The sequence below is a fragment of the Oncorhynchus clarkii genome, unplaced genomic scaffold (genome assembly GCF_045791955.1).
Source record: "Oncorhynchus clarkii lewisi isolate Uvic-CL-2024 unplaced genomic scaffold, UVic_Ocla_1.0 unplaced_contig_3503_pilon_pilon, whole genome shotgun sequence".
NCBI lineage: Eukaryota > Metazoa > Chordata > Actinopteri > Salmoniformes > Salmonidae > Oncorhynchus > Oncorhynchus clarkii.
In genome coordinates, this window is record NW_027261139.1 from 102,501 (window position 1) to 128,077 (window position 25,577).

Genomic DNA, 25,577 nt, shown 5'->3' on the forward strand with positions numbered 1-25,577 from the left:
TACTACTGGGTTAGTAATGGGGTAGTACTGCATTACTACTGCTTTAGTACTGCTTTATTACTGCACTAGTACTGCTTTAGTACTGCTTTAGTACTGCTTTACTCGTGCTTTACTACAGGGTTAGTACTGGGTTAGTACTGCATTACTACTGGGTTAGTACTGCACTAGTACTGCTTTACTACAGGGTTAGTACTGGGTTAGTACTGCATTACTACTGGGTTAGTACTGCACTAGTACTGCTTCACTACTGCTTTAGTACTGCTTTACTACTGGGTTAGTACTGCATTATTACTGGGTTAGTACTGCACTAGTACTGCTTTACTACTGCTTTACATCATTTATGGTTTAGTCATTTAGCAGACACTAGTATCCAGAACGACCGTAGTGTATTCACCTGCAGGTGAGACAGATATCAGTAGCACACAGTCACAGTACGTAGCAGGTGAGACAGATATCAGTAGCACACAGTCACAGTACGTAGCAGGTGAGACAGATATCAGTAGCACACAGTCACAGTACGTAGCAGGTGAGACAGATATCAGTAGCACACAGTCACAGTACGTAGCAGGTGAGACAGATATCAGTAGCACACAGTCACAGTAAGTAGCAGCAGTCCAGACGGGAGATAACAGCTGGGTTACTCCTTTACTATTCACCTCTTATCTCTCCCTTCTTCACTTCACTGCCTGTTTTATCAGTCATCTCATTGTCCTGCTGTGGTCTCCTTGACTGGCTGTTTTATCAGTCATCTCATTGTCCTGCTGTGGTCTCCTTGACTGGCTGTTTTATCAGTCATCTCATTGTCCTGCTGTGGTCTCCTTGACTGGCTGTTTAATCAGTCATCTCATTGTCCTGCTGTGGCCTCCTTGACTGGCTGTTTTATCAGTCATCTCATTGTCCTGCTGTGGTCTCCTTGACTGGCTGGTTATCAGTCATCTCATTGTCCTGCTGTGGTCTCCTTGACTGGCTGTTTATCAGTCATCTCATTGTAATTTGCTCTCACCAGGTCTCACAATGAAACTGCATGAAGTCTGTAATGTCAAGACAAGACCTCTAGATTGGTTCATTCGGCAGACAGCCTTGGTTGGCAACCCAACAAGCTCTCTCACTCACGCCATAATGTATCTTCATCCACGTTTCTCAAATGTAACATTTCAAAGTGGTTTCAAAGTCTAATGTCAAAGTGTTTAAGGTTAAGTTTAGGCATTAACTCTGAATTTCTATGGTTAAGGTTTGGGGTTAATAAGGTTTAAAAAATTAAAAAATCAAGATCAACTTTCTGGATTCGAACTTGCATCTATTGGAATCAGAGGCACATTCGCTATCCCGACCCCGTCCCCTGTCCCCTTCCCCGGTCCCCTTCCCCTATCCCCATCCCCTGTCCCCTGTCCCCGTCCCCTGTCCCCTGTCCCCTTCCCCTGTACCCTTCCCCTGTCCCCGTCCCCTGTCCCCTTCCCCTGTCCCCGTCCCCTGTCCCATCCCCGTCCCCTGTCCCCGTCTCCTGTCCCCGTCCCCTGTCCCCGTCCCCTTCCCCTGTCCCCATCCCCATCCCCTGTCTCCTTCCCCTGCCCCTGTCCCCGTCCCCTGTCCCCGTACCCTGTCCCCGTCCCCTGTCCCCATCCCCTGTCCCCATCCCCTGTCCCCTTCCCCTGTCCCCGTCCCCTTCCCCTGTCCCCATCCCCTGTCCCCATCCCCTGTCCCCTTCCCCTGTCCCCATCCCCATCCCCTGCCTCCTTCCCCTGCCCCTGTCCCCGTCCCCTGTCCCCGTCCCCTGTCCCCATCCCCTGTCCCCATCCCCTGTCCCCTTCCCCTGTCCCCGTCCCCTTCCCCTGTCCCCATCCCCTGTCCCCATCCCCTGTCCCCTTCCCCATTCCCTTCCCCGTCCCCTATCCCCTTCCCCTGTCCCCTGTCCCCTTCCCCTGTCCCCGTCCCCTGTCCCCTTCCCCTGTCCCCGTCCCCTGTCCCCATCCCCGTCCCCTGTCCCCGTCTCCTGTCCCCGTCCCCTGTCCCCGTCCCCTTCCCCTGTCCCCATCCCCATCCCCTGTCTCCTTCCCCTGTCCCTGTCCCCATCCCCTGTCCCCGTCCCCGTCCCCTGTCCCCGTCCCCTGTCCCCATCACCGTCCCCTGTCCCCTTCCCCTGTCCCCATCCCCGTCCCCTGTCCCTTTCCCCGTTCCCTTCCCCGTCCCCTATCCCCTTCCCCTGTCCCCTGTCCCCTTCCCCTGTCCCCTGACCCCATCCCCTGTCCCCGTCCCCTGTCCCCTTCCCCTGTCCCCGTCCCCTTCCCGTCCCCTGTCCCCTTCCCCTGTCCCCTTCCGCTTCCCATTCTCCATCCCCTTCCCTGTCCCCTGTCCCCTTCCCCCTCCCCTTCTCCATCCCCTTCCCTGTCCCCGTCCACAACCTAAACCTACTGGAAGGTAACAGTGGTGCCCCTAGTGGCCGGTTTCCACATCCTCTCCCAACGTCCTCAGACATCAATGGACGTTGAATAATGACTTGTATCAGGGGTGACCAGACTGTGGAAACCAACATACTCTACTATACCTACTGTAATGACACATCAGTAATAACAGACCTGCTATCTACCTACTATACCTACTGTAATGACACATCAGTAATAACAGACCTGCTATCTGTCCTTGTCTCTCTTACACCCATTTCCGTCCCAATTCTCTCTCTTCCACACACACACTTACGCACGCACACGCACACACACACACACACCCCTCTCTCTTATACACACACACAGCTCTCTGTTATAAATCTCTCTCTCACACACACACACACACACACACACACACACACACACACACACACACACACACACACACACACACACACACACACACACACACACACACACACACAGCTCTCTGTCATACATCTCACACACACACACATCTCTCTCACACTGTGACTGGTACCTCTTGTCAGGTGGAGGAGGAAGTGCTTCCTGATTGGCTGGTGGTGCTTCCTGCATGGAGGTGATTGGATCAGGGATATTGGCAAAGTCATCTTGCTCAGCCAAACCAATAGCCAAAGACAGAACCACAATCTTCCCTTCGCTGGCCAGCCGGAAAACAGTGGGAAGCAGTGGGAAACAGAGAGAGAGAGAGAGAGAGAGAGAGAGAGAGAGAGAGAGAGAGAGAGAGAGAGACACGTGGAAGAGGCAAAGAAAATAAAATAATCGAGGAGGAGGAATCAGGAGACATGGCGCGAGGGAAGAGAGAAGGAGAACAAAGAAAGGTCAGAGAAAGGTCATAAATAGATCATATGAGGCTTATAAAATGATAAAGGGACAGGAAGAACACAGCGGAAAACAAGAGAGATCATATAAGAGAAACCAAAGGAACTCTGGTCAGAAAGGGAAACATGTTTTAGAAGACACCCTCAACCCATACCGGCAGTGTCAAACACACTTCCTGAAGGGCAGAGTCAAACTCACTTCCTGAAGGGCAGAGCCAAACTCACTTCCTGAAGGGCAGAGTCAAACTCACTTCCTGAAGGGCAGAGTCAAACTCACTTCCTGGAGGGCAGAGTCAAACTCACTTCCTGGAGGGCAGAGTCAAACTCACTTCCTGGAGGGCAGAGTCAAACTCACTTCCTGGAGGGCTGAGTCAAACTCACTTCCTGGAGGGCAGAGTCAAACTCACTTCCTGGAGGGCAGAGTCAAACTCACTTCCTGGAGGGCAGAGTCAAACTCACTTCTTGGAGGGCAGAGTCAAACTCACTTCCTGGTGGAGGGCTGTGTCGGATGGTTTTTGCACCTCCCTTGTGCTTGAGGTAATGAATTGGTTATGGACACAAATGAAAAGGACATGATAAAACCATGACCCAGACACACGGTCCTCCAGGAAGTGTGTTCAACACCTCTGTCATTGACCTTATTCACAGTAAAACAATTATACAATTAGAAGGTTATTGTGTAAACAAACGTTAGTCAATGGGCAATGGCCGCCATATGAATAAAGTCTATCAAGCCTTGTGCACACTGGCAGTTTGAAGTGACTGAAATCCTATTTTTATACACATCCGATTCGTATCTGATATTTTTCCTGCAGTCTGAACACCCAAAAAGCACATTGAATCAAATATTTCAAGCCACATTTCAAACTACCTTCGAAGGTGATTTGAAATCAGATAAACATCGGATTCCTGGACATGTTACTTGTGTCTGTTTGGTTTTTAGACTGTTATTTGGCATATCTTGTTGCTCGCTAGCTACTCTGTTGACAGTCTGACAAGAACATGTGGTAGCTAACTAGCTTGTTCATTGTTTACAAACAAATAAGTGACTGTGCTAGAACGCTACACCGCTACCTAGCTAGCTGACTGCTGTGGCTGCCTAGCTAGTTGACTGCTGTGGCTACCTAGATAGCTGACTGCTGTGGCTGCCGAGCTATCTGACTGCTGTGGCTACCTAGCTAGCTGACTGCTGTGGCTACCTAGCTAGCTGACTGCTGTGGCTACCTAGCTAGCTGACCTGTGGCTACCTAGCCAGCTGACTGCTGTGGCTACCTAGCTAGCTCACTGCTGTGGCTACCTAGCTAGCTGACTGCTGTGGCTACCTAGCTAGCTGACTGCTGTGGCTACCTAGCTAGTTGACTGCTGTGGCTACCTAGCAAGCTGACTGCTGTGGCTACCGAGCTAGCTGACTGCTGTGGCTACCTAGCTAGCTGACTGCTGTGGCTACCTAGCTAGCTGACTGCTGTGGCTACCTAGCTAGCTGACTGCTGTGGCTACCTAGCTAGCTGACTGCTGTGGCTACATAGCTAGCTGACTGCTGTAGCTACCTAGCTAGCTGACTGCTGTGGCTACCTAGCTAGCTGACTGCTGTGGCTACCTAGCTAGCTGACTGCTGTGGCTAGCACAAAAGATGGATCAACTGATCCTCTGGGGCTTTAAAAGTATTTTTACAGCTGGGAAACGACCCTGGCGAGGCATAATTGTCATCCTTAGTTTGTTACATAACTTCTGAGTGATAGGAAGCACAAGCACCACCATCAATCAGCCTTCACCACTGATCACACACCCGTCGTTACTATGACAACTAGTGTAGCCATGTCAGTAAATGACTGCTGTCTGAACACAGACATCCTATTTGTAATTTACTTGTAAGTTGCTGTTTGAACAGTCAGTATTCCAAAAACAGATTTGAAAAACGAAACAGATTTGAGCATTAAGGCCTGCAGTGTGAACAAGGCTTTAGTCCCCACAGTGCATTAAGGCCTGCAGTGTGAACAAGGCTTTAGTCCCCACAGTGCATTAAGGCCTGCAGTGTGAACAAGGCTTTAGTCCCCACAGTGCATTAAGGCCTGCAGTGTGAACAAGGCTTTAGTCCCCACAGTGCATTAAGGCCTGCAGTGTGAACAAGGCTTTAGTCCCCACAGTGCATTAAGGCCTGCAGTGTGAACAAGGCTTTAGTCCCCACAGTGCATTAAGGCCTGCAGTGTGAACAAGGCTTTAGTCCCCACAGTGCATTAAGGCCTGCAGTGTGAACAAGGCTTTAGTTCCCACAGTGCATTAAGGCCTGCAGTGTGAACAAGGCTTTAGTCCCCACAGTGCATTAAGGCCTGCAGTGTGAACAAGGCTTTAGTCCCCACAGTGCTCTATCTAATCCAGGGAAGGATATTACAACAGGATAAAAGGTACAGCTTGTTTAATAGTCTGATCATTATAATAGAATAATGCAGTAATACAGTTAAACGTGATATATCTGCTACTGTCAAAGGGCTGCTAATTACCTAGACATTGATTCAGTGGTAATGACTGTGGTATTCTACACATCACATATACACAATGACAAAGAGACACACACACACACACACACAAACACACACACACACACACACACACACACACACACACACACACACACACACACACACACACACACACACCTCACTTCCAAGGCAGTTATAGTCAATTAACTAATCACTGATCATAATCTTGATGTGATTGGCCTGACAGAAACATGGCTTAAACCGGATGAATTTACTGTGTTAAATGAGGCCTCACCATCCCGCAAAGGCAGAGGTGTTGCCAACATTTACGATAGCAAATTTAAATTTATAAAAAGAAAACAACTGTATTTCGTCTTTTGAACTTCTAGTCATGAAATCTATGCAGCCTACTCAATCACTCTGTATAGCTACTGTTTACTGGCCTCCTGGGCCGTATACACCGTTACTCACTGAGTTCCCTGAATTCCTATCGGATCTTGTAGTCATGGCAGATAATATTCACATTTTTTGTGACTTTAATATTCACATGGAAAAGTCCACAGACCCACTCCAAAAGGCTTTCGGAGCCATCATCGACTCAGTGGGTTTTGTCCAACATGTCTCTGGACCATGTCTCTGGACCTACTCACTGTCACAGTCATACTCTGGACCTAGTTTTGTCCCATGGAATAAATGTTGTGGATGTTAATGTTTTTCCTCATAATCCTGGACTATCTGACCACCATTTTATTACGTTTGCAATCGCAACAAATAATCTGCTCAGACCCCAAACAAGGATCATCAAAAGCTGTGCAATAAATTCTCGGACAACCCAAAGATTCCTAGATGACCTTCCAGACTCCCTCTACCTACCCAAGGACATCAGAGTACAAAAATCAGTTAACCAGCTAACTGAGGATCTCAATTTAACCTTGCGTAATACCCTAGACGCAGTCGCACCCCTAAAAACTAAAAACATTAGTCACAAGAAATGTACTCCCTGGTATACAGAAAATACCCGAGCCCTGAAGCAAGCTTCCAGAAAAATGGAACGGAAATGACTCTACACCAAACTGGAAGTCTTCTGACTAGCTTGGAAAGACAGTACCGTGCCGTATCGAAGAGACCTCGCTGCTGCTCGATCATCCTGTTTTTCCAACTTAATTGAGGAAAATAAGAACATTCCAAAATTTATTTTTTTAAACTGTCGCACAGCTAACTAAAAAGCAGCATTCCCCAAGAGACGATGGCTTTCACTTCAGCAGTGATAAATTCATGAACTTCTTTAACGAAAAGCTCATGATAATTAGGACTCCTCTTTAAATCTGAGTATTTCTCCAAAGCTCAGTTGTCCTGAGTCTGCACAACTCTGCCAGGCCCTAAGATCAATGGAGACACTCAAGTTTTTTAATCCTGTATCTCTTGACACATTGATGAAAATAAGCATGGCCTCTAAACCTTCAAGCTGCATACTGGACCCTATTCCAACTAAACTACTGAAAGAGCTGCTTCCTGTGCTTGAACCTCCTATGTTGAACATAATAAACAGCTCCCTATCCACCGGATGTGTTCCAAACTCACTAAAAGTGGCAGTAATAAAGCCTCTCCTGAAAAAGCCAAATCTTGACCCAGAAAATATTAAAAAACTATCAGCCTATACCGAATCTCCCCAAAATGTTGAATAAGTTGTTGCGCAGCGACTCACTCCCTTCCTGAAGACAAACAATATATATGAAGCACTTCAGTCTGGTTTTAGACCCCATCATAGCACTGAGACGGCACTCGTGAAGGTGGTAAATTATATTTTAATGGCGTCAGACCTGAGGCTCTGCCTATGTCCTCGTACTCCTAGACCTTAGTGCTGCTTTTGATACCATCCGATCACCACATTCTTTTGGAGAGATTGGAAACCCAAATTGGTCTACACGGACAAGTTCTGGCCTGGTTTAGATCTTATCTGTCGGAAAGATATCAATTTGTTTCTGTGGATGGTTTATCCACTGACAAATGAACTGTACATTTCGGTGTTCCTCAAGGCTCCGTTTTAGGACCACTTTTGTTTTCACGCTCGCACGCACACACACACACACACACACACACACACACACACACACACACACACACACACACACACACACACACACACACACACACACACACACACACACACACACAGTAGCCTACAGTCATTTAATCTGTCTTCTCAAGATGCACCTTTCTACCCAGCATCTCTCCCTCTCCATCCCTCTCCTTCTCTCTCTCCCTCTCCTTCTCTCTCTCCCTATCTCTCTCCCTCTCCTTCTCTCTCTCCCTCTACATCCCTCTCTCTCCCTCTCATTCTTTCTCTCCCTCTCTCTCTCTCTCTCCCTCTCCTTCTCTCTCACTCCCTCTCTCTATCCCTCTCCTTCTCTCTCTCCCTCTCCATCCATGTCTCTCCTTCTCTCTCTCCCTCTCCTTCTCTCTCTCCCTCTCCTTCTCTCTCTCCCTCTCTCTCTCCCTCTCCTTCTCTCTCTCACTCTCCATCCCTGCCTCTCCTTCTCTGTCCTTCTCACTCTCCCTCTCTATCCCTCTCTCTCCCTCTCCATCCCTGTCTCTCCTTCTCTCTCTCCCTCTCCTTCTTACTCTCTCCTTCTCCATCCCTGTCTCTCCTTCTTTTTCTCCCTCTCCTTCTCACTCTCCCTCTCCATCCCTGCCTCTCCTTCTCTCTCTCCCTCTCCATCCCTGCCTCTCCTTCTCTATCCTTCCCCCTCTCTCTTCTTCTCACTCTCCCTCTCCATCCCTCTTTCGTTCCCTATCTCTCCCTCTCCATCCCTGCCTCTCCGTCTCTCTCTCCCTCTCTCCCTCTCTCTCCCTCTCCATCCCTGCCTCTCCGTCTCTCTCTCCCTCTCTCCCTTTCTCTCCCTCTCCATCCCTGCCTCTCCGTCTCTCTCTCCCTCTCCATCCCTGCCTCTCCTTCTCTATCCTTCCCCCTCTCTCTTCTTCTCACTCTCCCTCTCCATCCCTCTCTCTTTCCCTATCTCTCCCTCTCCATCCCTGCCTCTCCGTCTCTCTCTCCCTCTCTCCCTTTCTCTCACTCTCCATCCCTGCCTCTCCTTCTCTCTCCCTCCATCCCTCTCTCTCCCTCTCCTTCTCACTCTCCCTCTCTCTTCTTCTCACTTTCCCTCTCCATCCCTCTCTCTTTCCCTATCTCTCCCTCTCCATCCCTGCCTCTCCTTCTCTCTCGCTTTCCTCCAGAGATGTTGAGGGATCATTAAGCCTCATTAAGAAGATCTGGTCTAATTGTTTCTATTTGAGTATCACAGTTTCCCGAGGTGCTTGGTGTGTGTAAACGTTTTCTGGGTTACTGCTCTCTCTCTCTTTTGTCACTATCTCTCTTTCCTTCCCTTCTCTAGCTCTCTTTTCATCTTCTCTCTTTTCTGCAATGATGATCCTTATCCCTCCTCCACTCTCTCATCCCTCCTCCAACCTCTCTTCTCTCTTCACTCCTCCACCCTCTCTGCTCTCATCCCTCCTCCACCCTCTCTGCTCCCATCCCTCCTCCACCCTCTCTGCTCTCATCCCTCCTCCACCCTCTCTGCTCTCAGGGACATAGTGGGACATAGTGGACATACTGGATAAAGACTGATTTGGGACATACTGGATAAAAGACTGATTTGGGAAATACTGGATAAAAGACTGATTTGGGACATACTGGATAAAAGACTGATTTGGGACGTAGTGGATAAAAGACTGATTTGGGACATAGTGGAAAAAAGACTGATTTAGGACATACTGGATAAAATACTGATTTAGGACATACTGGATAAAAGACTGATTTAGGACATACTGGATAAAATACTGATTTGGGACATACTGGATAAAAGACTGATTTAGGACATAGTGGATAAAAGACTGATTTGGGACATACTGGATAAAATACTGATTTGGGACATACTGGATAAAGACTGATTTGGGACATACTGGATAAAATACTGATTTGGGAAATACTGGATAAAAGACTGATTTGGGACATACTGGATAAAAGACTGATTTGGGACATACTGGATAAAAGACTGATTTGGGACGTAGTGGATAAAAGACTGATTTGGGACATAGTGGAAAAAAGACTGATTTAGGACATACTGGATAAAATACTGATTTAGGACATACTGGATAAAAGACTGATTTAGGACATACTGGATAAAATACTGATTTGGGACATACTGGATAAAAGACTGATTTAGGACATAGTGGATAAAAGACTGATTTGGGACATACTGGATAAAATACTGATTTGGGACATACTGGATAAAGACTGATTTGGGACATACTGCATGAAAGACTGATTTGGGACATACTGGATAAAAGACTGATTTGGGACATACTGGATAAAATACTGATTTAGGACATACTGGATAAAGACTGATTTGGGATATACTGGATAAAAGACTGATTTAGGACATACTGGATAAAATACTGATTTGGGACATAGTGGAAAAAAGACTGATTACACCCCACAGAGGGAGAATGATGAAAAGTATTACCTGGATATATTATTACCTGGAGTTAGTATTACCTGGAGATATTATTACCTGGAGATATTATTACCTGGCGATAGTATTACCTGGAGATATTATTACCTGGAGATATTATTACCTGGAGATATTATTACCTGGAGATATTATTACCTGGAGATATGCAACTAAAGCCAACAACGCAGGGAAAGGAAAAGGGATAGAGAACATGGAGAGAGAGAGCAGCTCTGAACTAATCTCAGATTCCTGGGGGAACCCTGTAGTTGGGCCCAGTGTAGTCTGTCTGGAGGAACCCTGTAGTTGGGCCCAGTGTAGTCTGTCTGGATGAACCCTGTAGTTGGGCCCAGTGAAGTCTGGAGGAACCCTGTAGTTGGGCCCAGTGTAGTCTGTCTGGAGGAACCCTGTAGTTGGGCCCAGTGTAGTCTGTCTGGAGGAACCCTGTAGTTGGGCCCAGTGTAGTCTGGAGGAACCCTGTAGTTGGGCCCAGTGTAGTCTGTCTGGAGGAACCCTGTAGTTGGGCCCAGTGTAGTCTGGAGGAACCCTGTAGTTGGGCCCAGTGTAGTCTGTTTGGAGGAACCCTGTAGTTGGGCCCAGTGTAGTCTGTCTGGAGGAACCCTGTAGTTGGGCCCAGTGTAGTCTGTCTGGAGGAACCCTGTAGTTGGGCCCAGTGTAGTCTGGAGGAACCCTGTAGTTGGGCCCAGTGTAGTCTGGAGGAACCCTGTAGTTGGGCCCAGTGTAGTCTGGAGGAAACCTGTAGTTGGGCCCAGTGTAGTCTGTCTGGAGGAACCCTGTAGTTGGGCCCAGTGTAGTCTGGAGGAACCCTGTAGTTGGGCCCAGTGTAGTCTGTCTGGAGGAACCCTGTAGTTGGGCCCAGTGTAGTCTGGGGGAACCCTGTAGTTGGGCCCAGTGTAGTCTGGAAGAGCACTGTAGTTGGGCCCAGTGTAGTCTGTCTGGAGGAACCCTGTAGTTGGGCACAGTGTAGTCTGTAGGAACCCTGTAGTTGGGCCCAGATAGTCTGTCTGGAGGAACCCTGTAGTTGGGCCCAGTGTAGTCTGGGGGAACCCTGTAGTTGGGCCCAGTGTAGTCTGGAGGAACCCTGTAGTTGGGCCCAGTGTAGTCTGGAGGAACCCTGTAGTTGGGCCCAGTGTAGTCTGTCTGGAGGAACCCTGTAGTTGGGCCCAGTGTAGTCTGGAGGAACCCTGTAGTTGGGCCCAGTGAAGTCTGGAGGAACCCTGTATTTGGGCCCAGTGTAATCTGTCTGGAGGAACCCTGTAGTTGGGCCCAGTGTAGTCTGGAGGAACCCTGTAGTTGGGCCCAGTGTAGTCTGTCTGGAGGAACCCTGGAGTTGGGCCCAGTGTAGTCTGGAGGAACCCTGTAGTTGGGCCCAGTGTAGTCTGGAGGAACTCTGTAGTTGGGCCCAGTGTAGTCTGTCTGGAGGAACCCTGTAGTTGGGCCCAGTGTAGTCTGGAGGAACCCTGTTGTTGGGCCCAGTGTAGTCTGGAGGAACCCTGTAGTTGGGCCCAGTGTAGTCTGTCTGGAGGAACCCTGTAGTTGGGCCCAGTGTAGTCTGGAGGAACCCTGTAGTTGGGCCCAGTGTAGTCTGTCTGGAGGAACCCTGTAGTTGGACCAGTGTAGTCTGGGGGAACCCTGTAGTTGGGCCCAGTGTAGTCTGGAGGAACCCTGTAGTTGGGACCAGTTTAGTCTGTCTGGAGGAACCCTGTAGTTGGGCCCAGTGTAGTCTGGAAGAACACTGTAGTTGGGCCCAGTGTAGTCTGTCTGGAGGAACCCTGTAGTTGGGCCCAGTGTAGTCTGTCTGGAGGAAACCTATTGATGGGCCCAGTGTAGTCTGTCTGGAGGAACCCTGTAGTTGGGCCCAGTGTAGTCTGGAGGAACCCTGTAGTTGGGCCCAGTGTAGTCAGGAGGAACACTGTAGTTGGGCCCAGTGTAGCCTGTCTGGAGGAACGCTGTTGTTGTTTCCAGTGTAGTGGAGCCCTCAATTAGAACGTTACCCTGGAAACAGTCTCATGTTGTCATAACTCATATTCACTCGGCAACGGCATGAGAGGTGTTGGAATAGCTAGACCACTGATTAGCTCCTTCCTCTTTGTTTGGGAATAAAAAGCCATAAATTTTGTCTCATTCAATTTGTTCTTTCTTTATACTCCATATTATAGAGTGGTATGGGTCATTATATTCCATATTATAGAGTGGTAAGGGTCGTTATACTCCATATTATAGAGTGGTATGGGATATTATAATCCATATTATAGAGTGGTAAGGGTCGTTATACTCCATATTATAGAGTGGTATGGGTCGTTATATTCCATATTATAGAGTGGTATGGGTCGTTATATTCCATATTATAGAGTGGTATGGGTTATTATACTCCATATTATAGAGTGGTATGGGTCGTTATACTACACATTATAGAGTGGTAAGGGTCGTTATATTCCATATTATAGAGTGGTATGGGTCGTTATATTCCATATTATAAAGTGGTATGGGTCATTAGGGTCATTATATTCCATATTATAGAGTGGTATGGGTCGTTATATTCCATATTATAGAGTGGTATGGGTCGTTATACTCCATATTATAAAGTGGTATGGGTCATTAGGGTCGTTATATTCCATATTATAGAGTGGTATGGGTCGTTATACTACATATTATGAAGTGGTATGGGTCATTAGGGTCGTTATATTCCATATTATAGAGTGATATGGGTCGTTATATTTCATATTATAGAGTGGTATGGGTCGTTATACTCCATAATATAAAGTGGTATGGGTCATTAGGGTCGTTATATTCCATATTATAGAGTGGTATGGGTCGTTATATTCCATATAATAAAGTGGTATGGGTCATTAGGGTCGTTATATTCCATATTATAGAGTGGTATGGGTCGTTATATTCCATATTATAGAGTGGTATGGGTCGTTATACTACATATTATAGAGTGGTATGGGTCGTTAGGGTCGTTATACTACATATTATAGAGTGGTATGGGTTGTTATATTCCATATTATAGAGTGGTATGGGTCGTTATATTCCATATTATAGAGTGTTATGGGTCGTTATATTCCATATTATAGAGTGGTATGGGTCGTTATACTACATATTATAGAGTGGTATGGGTCGTTAAATTCCATATTAAAGAGTGGTATGGGTCGTTATATTCCATATTATAGAGTGGTATGGGTCGTTATACTACATATTATAGAGTGGTATGGGTCGTTATACTACATATTATAGAGTGGTTTGGGTCATTATATTCCATATTATAGAGTGGTATGGGTCATTATACTACATATTGTAGAGTGGTATGGGTCATTATATTCCATATTATAGAGTGGTATGGGTCATTATACTACATATTATAGAGTGGTATGGGTCATTATACTACATATTATAGAGTGGTATGGGCAGTTATACTCCATATTATAGAGTGGTATGGGTCGTTATACTACATATTAAAGAGTGGTATGGGTCGTTATACTACATATTATAGAGTGGTATGGGTCGTTATACTCCATATTATAGAGTGGTATGGGTCGTTATATTCCATATTATAGAGTGGTATGGGTCATTAAGGTCGTTATACTACATATTATAGAGTGGTATGGGTCATTAGGGTCGTTATATTCCATATTATAGAGTGGTATGGGTCGTAACACTACATATTATAGAGTGGTATGGGTCGTTATCCTACATATTATAGAGTGGTATGGGTCGTTATATTCCATATTATAGAGTTGTATGGGTCATTAGGATCGTTATACTACATAATATAGAGTGGTATGGGTCATTATATTCCATATTATAGAGTGATATGGGTCATTAGGGTCGTTATACTACATATTATAGAGTGGTATGGGTCGTTATATTCCATATTATAGAGTGGTATGGGTCATTAGGGTCGTTATATTCCATATTATACAGTGGTATGGGTCGTTGAATTCCATATTATAGAGTGATATGGGTCATTAGGGTCATTATACTACATATTATAGAGTGGTATGGGTCATTATAGTCCATATTATAGAGTGGTATGAGTCATTACACTCCATATTATAGAGTGGTATGGGTCATTAGGGTCGTTATATTCCATATTATAGAGTGGTATGGGTCTTTATATTCCATATTATAGAGTGGTATGGGTCGTTATATGCCATATTATAGAGTGGTATGGGTCTTTATAGTCCATATTATAGAGTGGTATGGGTCATTAGGGTCGTTATATTCCATACTATAGAGTGGAATGGGTCATTAGGGTCGTTATACTACATATTATAGAGTGGTACGGGTCATTAAGGTCGTTATACTCCATATTATAGAGTGGTATGGGTCGTTATACTCCATCTTATAGAGTGGTATGGGCAGTTATACTCCATATTATAGAGTGGTATGGGTCGTAATACTACATATTAAAGAGTGGTATGGGTCGTTATACTACATATTATAGAATGGTATGGGTCGTTATAATCCATATTATAGAGTGGTATGGGTCGTTATATTCCATATTATAGAGTGGTATGGGTCATTAAGGTCGTTATACTACATATTATAGAGTGGTATGGGTCATTAGGGTCGTTATATTCCATATTATAGAGTGGTAAGGGTCGTTATATTCCATATTATAGAGTGGTATGGGTCATTAGGGTCGTTATATTCCATATTATAGAGTGGTATGGGTCGAAAAAATTCCATATTATAGAGTGGCATGGGTCGTTCTATTCCATATTATAGAGTGGTATGGGTCGTTATACTACATATTATAGAGTGGTATGGGTCATTAGGGTCGTTCTATTCCATATTATAGAGTGGTATGGGTCATTATATTCCATATTATAGAGTGGTATGGGTCATTATATTCCATATTATAGAGTGGTATGGGTCGTTATATTCCATATTATAAAGTGGTATGGGTCGTTATATTCCATATTATAGAGTGGTATGGGTCATTATATTCCATATTATAGAGTGGTATGGGTCATTATACTCCATATTATAGAGTGGTATGGGTCATTATATTACATATTATAGAGTGGTATGGGTCGTTATATTCCATATTATAGAGTGGTATGGGTCGTTCTATTCCATATTATAGAGTGGTATGGGTCATTATATTCCATATTATAGAGTGGTATGGGTCGTTATATTCCATATTATAGAGTGGTATGGGTCGTTATACTACATATTATAGAGTGGTATGGGTCATTAGGGTCGTTCTATTCCATATTATAGAGTGGTATGGGTCGTTCTATTCCATATTATAGAGTGGTATGGGTCGTTATACTACATATTATAGAGTGGTATGGGTCATTAGGGTCGTTCTATTCCATATTATAGAGTGGTATGGGTCATTATATTCCATATTATAGAGTGGTATGGGTCATTATATTCCATATTATAGAGTGGTATGGGTCGTTATATTCCATATTATAGAGTGGTATGGGTCGTTATATTCCATATTATAGAGTGGTATGGGTCATTATATTCCATATTATAGAGTGGTATGGGTCGTTATACTACATATTATAGAGTGGTATGGGTCATTATATTCCATATTATAGAGTGGTATGGGTCGTTATATTCCATATTATAGAGTGGTATCGGTCATTATACTACATATTATGGAGTGGTATGGGTAATTAGGGTCGTTATCCTACATATTATAGAGTGGTATGGGTCGTTATATTCCATATTATAGAGTGGTATGGGTCATTATATTCCATATTATAGAGTGGTATGGGTCGTTATACTACATATTATAGAGTGGTATGGGTCGTTATATTCCATATTATAGAGTGGTATGGGTCGTTATACTACATATTATAGAGTGGTATGGGTCATTATATTCCATATTATAGAGTGGTATGGGTCGTTATATTCCATATTATAGAGTGGTATGGGTCATTATATTCCATATTATAGAGTGGTATGGGTCATTATACTCCATATTATAGAGTGGTATGGGTCATTATATTCCATATTATAGAGTGGTATGGGTCGTTATATTCCATATTATAGAGTGGTATGGGTCGTTATATTCCATATTATAGAGTGGTATGGGTCATTATATTCCATATTATAGAGTGGTATGGGTCGTTATACTACATATTATAGAGTGGTATGGGTCGTTATATTCCATATTATAGAGTGGTATGGGTCATTATATTCCATATTATAGAGTGGTATGGGTCGTTGTATTCCATATTATAGAGTGGTATGGGTCATTAGGGTCGTTATCCTACATATTATAGAATGGTATGGGTCATTAGGGTCGTTATATTCCATATTATAGAGTGGTATGGGTCGTTATATTCCATATCATAGAGTGGTATGGGTCATTATATTCCATATTATAGAGTGGTATGGGTCGTTATATTCCATATTATAGAGTGGTATGGGTCGTTATATTCCATATTATAGAGTGGTATGGGTCGTTATACTACATATTATAGAGTGGTATGGGTCATTATATTTCATATTATAGAGTGGTATGGGTCGTTATATTCCATATTATAGAGTGGTATGGGTCATTAGGGTCGTTATCCTACATATTATAGAGTGGTATGGGTCATTAGGGTCGTTATATTCCATATTATAGAGTGGTATGGGTCATTATATTCCATATTATAGAGTGGTATGGGTCGTTATACTACATATTATAGAGTGGTATGGGTCATTATATTCCATATTATAGAGTGGAATGGGTCATTATATTCCATATTATAGAGTGGTATGGGTCATTATATTCCATATTATAGAGTGGTATGGGTCATTATATTCCATATTATAGAGTGGTATGGGTCGTTATATTCCATATTATAGAGTGGTATGGGTCGTTATATTCCATATTATAGAGTGGTATGGGTCATTATATTCCATATTATAGAGTGGTATGGGTCATTATACTACATATTATAGAGTGGTATGGGTCGTTATACTCCATATTATAGAGTGGTTTGGGTCATTATATTCCATATTATAGAGTGGTATGGGTCGTTATATTACATATTATAGAGTGGTATGGGTCGTTATACTACATATTATAGAGTGGTATGGGTCGTTATACTACATATTATAGAGTGGTATGGGTCATTATATTCCATATTATAGAGTGGTATGGGTCGTTATATTCCATATTATAGAGTGGTATGGGTCATTAGGGTCGTTATCCTACATATTATAGAGTGGTATGGGTCATTAGGGTCGTTATATTCCATATTATAGAATGGTATGGGTCATTATATTCCATATTATAGAGTGGTATGGGTCGTTATACTACATATTATAGAGTGGTATGGGTCATTATATTCCATATTATAGAGTGGTATGGGTCATTATATTCCATATTATAGAGTGGTATGGGTCATTATATTCCATATTATAGAGTGGTATGGGTCGTTATACTACATATTATAGAGTGGTATGGGTCATTAGGGTCGTTATCCTACATATTATAGAGTGGTATGGGTCATTAGGGTCGTTATATTCCATATTGTAGAATGGTATGGGTCATTATATTCCATATTATAGAGTGGTATGGGTCGTTATACTACATATTATAGAGTGGTATGGGTCATTATATTCCATATTATAGAGTGGTATGGGTCATTATATTCCATATCATAGAGTGGTATGGGTCATTATATTCCATATTATAGAGTGGTATGGGTCATTATATTCCATATTCTAGAGTGGTATGGGTCATTATATTCCATATTATAGAGTGGTATGGGTCATTATACTCCATATTATAGAGTGGTATGGGTCATTATATTCCATATTATAGAGTGGTATGGGTCGTTATATTCCATATTATAGAGTGGTCTGGGTCGTTATATTCCATATTATAGAGTGGTATGGGTCATTATATTCCATATTATAGAGTGGTATGGGTCGTTATATTCCATATTATAGAGTGGTATGGGTCATTATATTCCATATTATGGAGTGGTATGGGTCATTAGGGTCGTTATCCTACATATTATAGAGTGGTATGGGTCGTTATATTCCATATTATAGAGTGGTATGGGTCATTATATTCCATATTATAGAGTGGTATGGGTCGTTATACTACATATTATAGAGTGGTATGGGTCGTTATATTCCATATTATAGAGTGGTATGGGTCGTTATACTACATATTATAGAGTGGTATGGGTCATTATATTCCATATTATAGAGTGGTATGGGTCGTTATATTCCATATTATAGAGTGGTATGGGTCATTAGGGTCGTTATCCTACATATTATAGAGTGGTATGGGTCATTAGGGTCGTTATATTCCATATTATAGAGTGGTATGGGTCATTATACTACATATTATGGAGTGGTATGGGTCATTAGGGTCGTTATCCTACATATTATAGAGTGGTATGGGTCATTAGGGTCGTTATACTACATATTATAGAGTGGTATGGGTCATTATATTCCATATTATAGAGTGGTATTGGTCGTTATACTACATATTATAGAGTGGTATGGGTCATTATATTCCATATTATAGAGTGGTATGGGTCGTTATATTCCATATTATAGAGTGGTATGGGTCATTATATTCCATATTATAGAGTGGTATGGGTCGTTATATTCCATATTATAGAGTGGTATGGGTCATTATATTCCATATTATAGAGTGGTATGGGTCGTTATACTACATATTATAGAGTGGTATGGGTCGTTATATTCCATATTATAGAGTGGTATGGGTCGTTATATTCCATATTATAGAGTGGTATGGGTCATTAGGGTCGTTATATTCCATATTATAGAGTGGTATGGGTCGTTCTATTCCATATTATAGAGTGGTATGGGTCGTTATACTACATATTATAGAGTGGTATGGGTCATATGGGTCGTTCTATTCCATATTACAGAGTGGTATGTGTTATTATATTCCATATTATAGAGTGGTATGAGTCATTATGCTACATATTATAGAGTGGTATGGGTCATTATATTCCATATTATAGAGTGGTATGGGTCATTATATTCCATATTATAGAGTGGTATGGGTCATTATATTCCATATTATAGAGTGGTATGGGTCGTTATATTCCATATTATAGAGTGGTATGGGTCGTTATATTCCATATTATAGAGTGGTATGGGTCATTATATTCCATATTATAGAGTGGTATGGGTCGTTGTATTCCATATTATAGAGTGGTATGGGTCGTTATATTCCATATTATAGAGTGGTATGGGTCGTTATATTCCATATTATAGAGTGGTATGGGTCGTTATATTCTATTATAGAGTGGTATGGGTCATTATACTACATATTATGGAGTGGTATGGGTCATTAGGGTCGTTATCCTACATATTATAGAGTGGTATGGGTCGTTATATTCCATATTATAGAGTGGTATGGGTCATTATATTCCATATTATAGAGTGGTATGGGTCGTTATCCTACATATTATAGAGTGGTATGGGTCGTTATACTCCATATTATAGAGTGGTATGGGTCGTTATACTACATATTATAGAGTGGTATGGGTCATTATATTCCATATTATAGAGTGGTATGGGTCGTTATATTCCATATTATAGAGTGGTATGGGTCATTATATTCCATATTATAGAGTGGTATGGGTCATTATATTCCATATTATAGAGTGGTATGGGTCATTATATTCCATATTATAGAGTGGTATGGGTCGTTATACTACATATTATAGAGTGGTATGGGTCGTTATACTCCATATTATAGAGTGGTTTGGGTCATTATATTCCATATTATAGAGTGGTATGGGTCGTTATACTACATATTATAGAGTGGTATGGGTCGTTATACTCCATATTATAGAGTGGTATGGGTCGTTATACTACATATTATAGAGTGGTATGGGTCATTATATTCCATATTACAGAGTGGTATGGGTCGTTATATTCTATTATAGAGTGGTATGGGTCATTATACTACATATTATGGAGTGGTATGGGTCATTAGGGTCGTTATCCTACATATTATAGAGTGGTATGGGTCGTTATATTCCATATTATAGAGTGGTATGGGTCATTATATTCCATATTATAGAGTGGTATGGGTCGTTATCCTACATATTATAGAGTGGTATGGGTCGTTATACTCCATATTATAGAGTGGTATGGGTCGTTATACTACATATTATAGAGTGGTATGGGTCATTATATTCCATATTATAGAGTGGTATGGGTCGTTATATTCCATATTATAGAGTGGTATGGGTCATTATATTCCATATTATAGAGTGGTATGGGTCATTATATTCCATATTATAGAGTGGTATGGGTCATTATATTCCATATTATAGAGTGGTATGGGTCGTTATACTACATATTATAGAGTGGTATGGGTCGTTATACTCCATATTATAGAGTGGTTTGGGTCATTATATTACATATTATAGAGTGGTATGGGTCGTTATACTACATATTATAGAGTGGTATGGGTCGTTATACTCCATATTATAGAGTGGTATGGGTCGTTATACTACATATTATAGAGTGGTATGGGTCATTATATTCCATATTATAGAGTGGTATGGGTCGTTATATTCCATATTATAGAGTGGTATGGGTCATTAGGGTCGTTATCCTACATATTATAGAGTGGTATGGGTCATTAGGGTCGTTATATTCCATATTATAGAATGGTATGGGTCATTATATTCCATATTATAGAGTGGTATGGGTCGTTATACTACATATTATAGAGTGGTATGGGTCATTATATTCCATATTATAGAGTGGTATGGGTCATTATATTCCATATTATAGAGTGGTATGGGTCATTATATTCCATATTATAGAGTGGTATGGGTCGTTATATTCCATATTATAGAGTGGTATGGGTCATTAGGGTTGTTATCCTACATATTATAGAGTGGTATGGGTCATTAGGGTCGTTATATTCCATATTATAGAATGGTATGGGTCATTATATTCCATATTATAGAGTGGTATGGGTCGTTATACTACATATTATAGAGTGGTATGGGTCATTAGGGTCGTTATCCTACATATTATAGAGTGGTATGGGTCATTAGGGTCGTTATATTCCATATTATAGAATGGTATGGGTCATTATATTCCATATTATAGAGTGGTATGGGTCATTATATTCCATATTATAGAGTGGTATGGGTCGTTATACTACATATTATAGAGTGGTATGGGTCATTATATTCCATATTATAGAGTGGTATGGGTCGTTATACTACATATTATAGAGTGGTATGGGTCGTTATATTCCATATTATAGAGTGGTATGGGTCGTTATACTACATATTATAGAGTGGTTTGGGTCATTATATTCCATATTATAGAGTGGTATGGGTCATTAGGGTCGTTATCCTACATATTATAGAGTGGTATGGGTCATTAGGGTCGTTATATTCCATATTATAGAGTGGTATGGGTCGTTATATTCCATATTATAGAGTGGTATGGGTCGTTATATTCCATATTATAGAGTGGTATGGGTCGTTATACTACATATTATAGAGTGGTATGGGTCATTAGGGTCGTTCTATTCCATATTATAGAGTGGTATGGGTCATTATATTCCATATTATAGAGTGGTATGGGTCGTTATATTCCATATTATAGAGTGGTATGGGTCGTTATATTCCATATTATAGAGTGGTATGGGTCATTATATTCCATATTATAGAGTGGTATGGGTCATTATACTCCATATTATAGAGTGGTATGGGTCATTATATTCCATATTATAGAGTGGTATGGGTCGTTATATTCCATATTATAGAGTGGTATGGGTCATTATATTCCATATTATAGAGTGGTATGGGTCATTATATTCCATATTATAGAGTGGTATGGGTCATTATATTCCATATTATAGAGTGGTAAGGGTCGTTATATTCCATATTATAGAGTGGTATGGGTCGTTATATTCCATATTATAGAGTGGTATGTGTCATTGTATTCCATATTATAGAGTGGTATGGGTCATTATATTCCATATTATAGAGTGGTATGGGTCGTTATATTCCATATTATAGAGTGGTATGGGTCATTAGGGTCGTTATCCTACATATTATAGAGTGGTATGGGTCATTAGGGTCGTTATATTCCATATTATAGAATGGTATGGGTCATTATATTCCATATTATAGAGTGGTATGGGTCGTTATACTACATATTATAGAGTGGTATGGGTCATTAGGGTCGTTATCCTACATATTATAGAGTGGTATGGGTCATTAGGGTCATTATATTCCATATTATAGAGTGGTATGGGTCGTTATATTCCATATTATAGAGTGGTATGGGTCATTATATTCCATATTATAGAGTGGTATGGGTCATTATATTCCATATTATAGAGTGGTATGGGTCGTTATATTCCATAGTATAGAGTGGTATGGGTCGTTATATTCCATATTACAGAGTGGTATGGGTCATTAGGGTCGTTATCCTACATATTATAGAGTGGTATGGGTCATTAGGGTCGTTATATTCCATATTACAGAATGGTATGGGTCATTATATTCCATATTATAGAGTGGTATAGGTCATTATATTCCATATTATAGAGTGGTATGGGTCGTTATATTCCATATTATAGAGTGGTATGGGTCATTAGGGTCGTTATCCTACATATTATAGAGTGGTATGGGTCATTAGGGTCGTTATATTCCATATTATAGAATGGTATGGGTCATTATATTCCATATTATAGAGTGGTATGGGTCGTTATACTACATATTATAGAGTGGTATGGGTCATTAGGGTCGTTATCCTACATATTATAGAGTGGTATGGGTCATTAGGGTCGTTATATTCCATATTATAGAGTGGTATGGGTCATTATATTCCATATTATAGAGTGGTATGGGTCATTATATTCCATATTATAGAGTGGTATGGGTCGTTATATTCCATATTATAGAGTGGTATGGGTCGTTATATTCCATATTATAGAGTGGTATGGGTCATTTTATTCCATATTATAGAGTGGTATGGGTCATTATATTCCATATTATAGAGTGGTATGGGTCATTATATTCCATATTATAGAGTGGTATGGGTCGTTATACTACATATTATAGAGTGGTATGGGTCGTTATATTCCATATTATAGAGTGGTATGGGTCGTTATACTACATATTATAGAGTGGTATGGGTCATTATATTCCATATTATAGAGTGGTATGGGTCGTTATACTACATATTATAGAGTGGTATGGGTCGTTATATTCCATATTATAGAGTGGTATGGGTTGTTATACTACATATTATAGAGTGGTATGGGTCATTATATTCCATATTATAGAGTGGTATGGGTCGTTATATTCCATATTATAGAGTGGTATGGGTCATTAGGGTCGTTATACTACATATTATAGAGTGGTATGGGTCATTAGGGTCGTTATATTCCATATTATAGAGTGGTATGGGTCATTATATTCCATATTATAGAGTGGTATGGGTCATTATATTCCATATTATAGAGTGGTATGGGTCATTATATTCCATATTATAGAGTGGTATGGGTCGTTATATTCCATATTATAGAGTGGTATGGGTCGTTATATTCCATATTATAGAGTGGTATGGGTCATTATATTTCATATTATAGAGTGGTATGGGTCGTTGTATTCCATATTATAGAGTGGTATGGGTCGTTATATTCCATATTATAGAGTGGTATGGGTCGTTAAATTCCATATTATAGAGTGGTATGGGTCGTTATATTCCATATTATAGAGTGGTATGGGTCATTATACTACATATTATGGAGTGGTATGGGTCATTAGGGTCGTTATCCTACATATTATAGAGTGGTATGGGTCGTTATATTCCATATTATAGAGTGGTATGGGTCATTATATTCCATTTTATAGAGTGGTATGGGTCGTTATACTCCATATTATAGAGTGGTATGGGTCATTATATTCCATATTATAGAGTGGTATGGGTCGTTATACTCCATATTATAGAGTGGTATGGGTCGTTATATTCCATATTATAGAGTGGTATGGGTCATTAGGGTCGTTATCCTACATATTATAGAGTGGTATGGGTCATTAGGGTCGTTATATTCCATATTATAGAGTGGTATGGGTCATTATATTCCATATTATAGAGTGGTATGGGTCATTATATTCCATATTATAGAGTGGTATGGGTCATTATATTCCATATTATAGAGTGGTATGGGTCATTATATTCCATGTTATAGAGTGGTATGGGTCATTATATTCCATATTATAGAGTGGTATGGGTCGTTAAATTCCATATTATAGAGTGGTATGTGTCATTATATTCCATATTATAGAGTGGTATGGGTCAATATACTACATATTATGGAGTGGTATGGGTCATTAGGGTCGTTATCCTACATATTATAGAGTGGTATGGGTCGTTATATTCCATATTATAGAGTGGTATGGGTCATTATATTCCATTTTATAGAGTGGTATGGGTCGTTATACTCCATATTATAGAGTGGTATGGGTCATTATATTCCATATTATAGAGTGGTATGGGTCATTATATTCCATATTATAGAGTGGTATGGGTCATTATATTCCATATTATAGAGTGGTATGGGTCGTTAAATTCCATATTATAGAGTGGTATGGGTCGTTATATTCCATATTACAGAGTGGTATGGGTCATTAGGGTCGTTATCCTACATATTATAGAGTGGTATGGGTCATTAGGGTCGTTATATTCCATATTATAGAATGGTATGGGTCATTATATTCCATATTATAGAGTGGTATGGGTCGTTATACTACATATTATAGAGTGGTATGGGTCATTATATTCCATATTATAGAGTGGTATGGGTCATTATATTCCATATTATAGAGTGGTATGGGTCATTATATTCCATATTATAGAGTGGTATGGGTCGTTAAATTCCATATTATAGAGTGGTATGGGTCGTTATATTCCATATTACAGAGTGGTATGGGTCATTAGGGTCGTTATCCTACATATTATAGAGTGGTATGGGTCATTAGGGTCGTTATATTCCATATTATAGAATGGTATGGGTCATTATATTCCATATTATAGAGTGGTATGGGTCGTTATACTACATATTATAGAGTGGTATGGGTCATTATATTCCATATTATAGAGTGGTATGGGTCATTATATTCCATATTATAGAGTGGTATAGGTCATTATATTCCATATTATAGAGTGGTATGGGTCGTTATATTCCATATTATAGAGTGGTATGGGTCATTAGGGTCGTTATCCTACATATTATAGAGTGGTATGGGTCATTAGGGTCGTTATATTCCATATTATAGAATGGTATGGGTCATTATATTCCATATTATAGAGTGGTTTGGGTCGTTATAC

The 25,577-nt window shown here is 41.2% G+C and overlaps 1 protein-coding gene across 1 annotated transcript in view; it reads right to left on the reverse strand.

The window, feature by feature from the left end:
* Positions 1–25,577, reverse strand: part of LOC139405201 (synaptotagmin-7-like) — a 117,588-nt gene that overhangs the window by 66,640 nt on the left and 25,371 nt on the right. Inside the window, exon 3 of the mRNA XM_071147630.1 lies at positions 2,923–3,063. Within this exon, the coding sequence (XP_071003731.1) occupies positions 2,923–3,063 (141 nt within the window). The remainder of the gene's footprint in view (positions 1–2,922; positions 3,064–25,577) is intronic.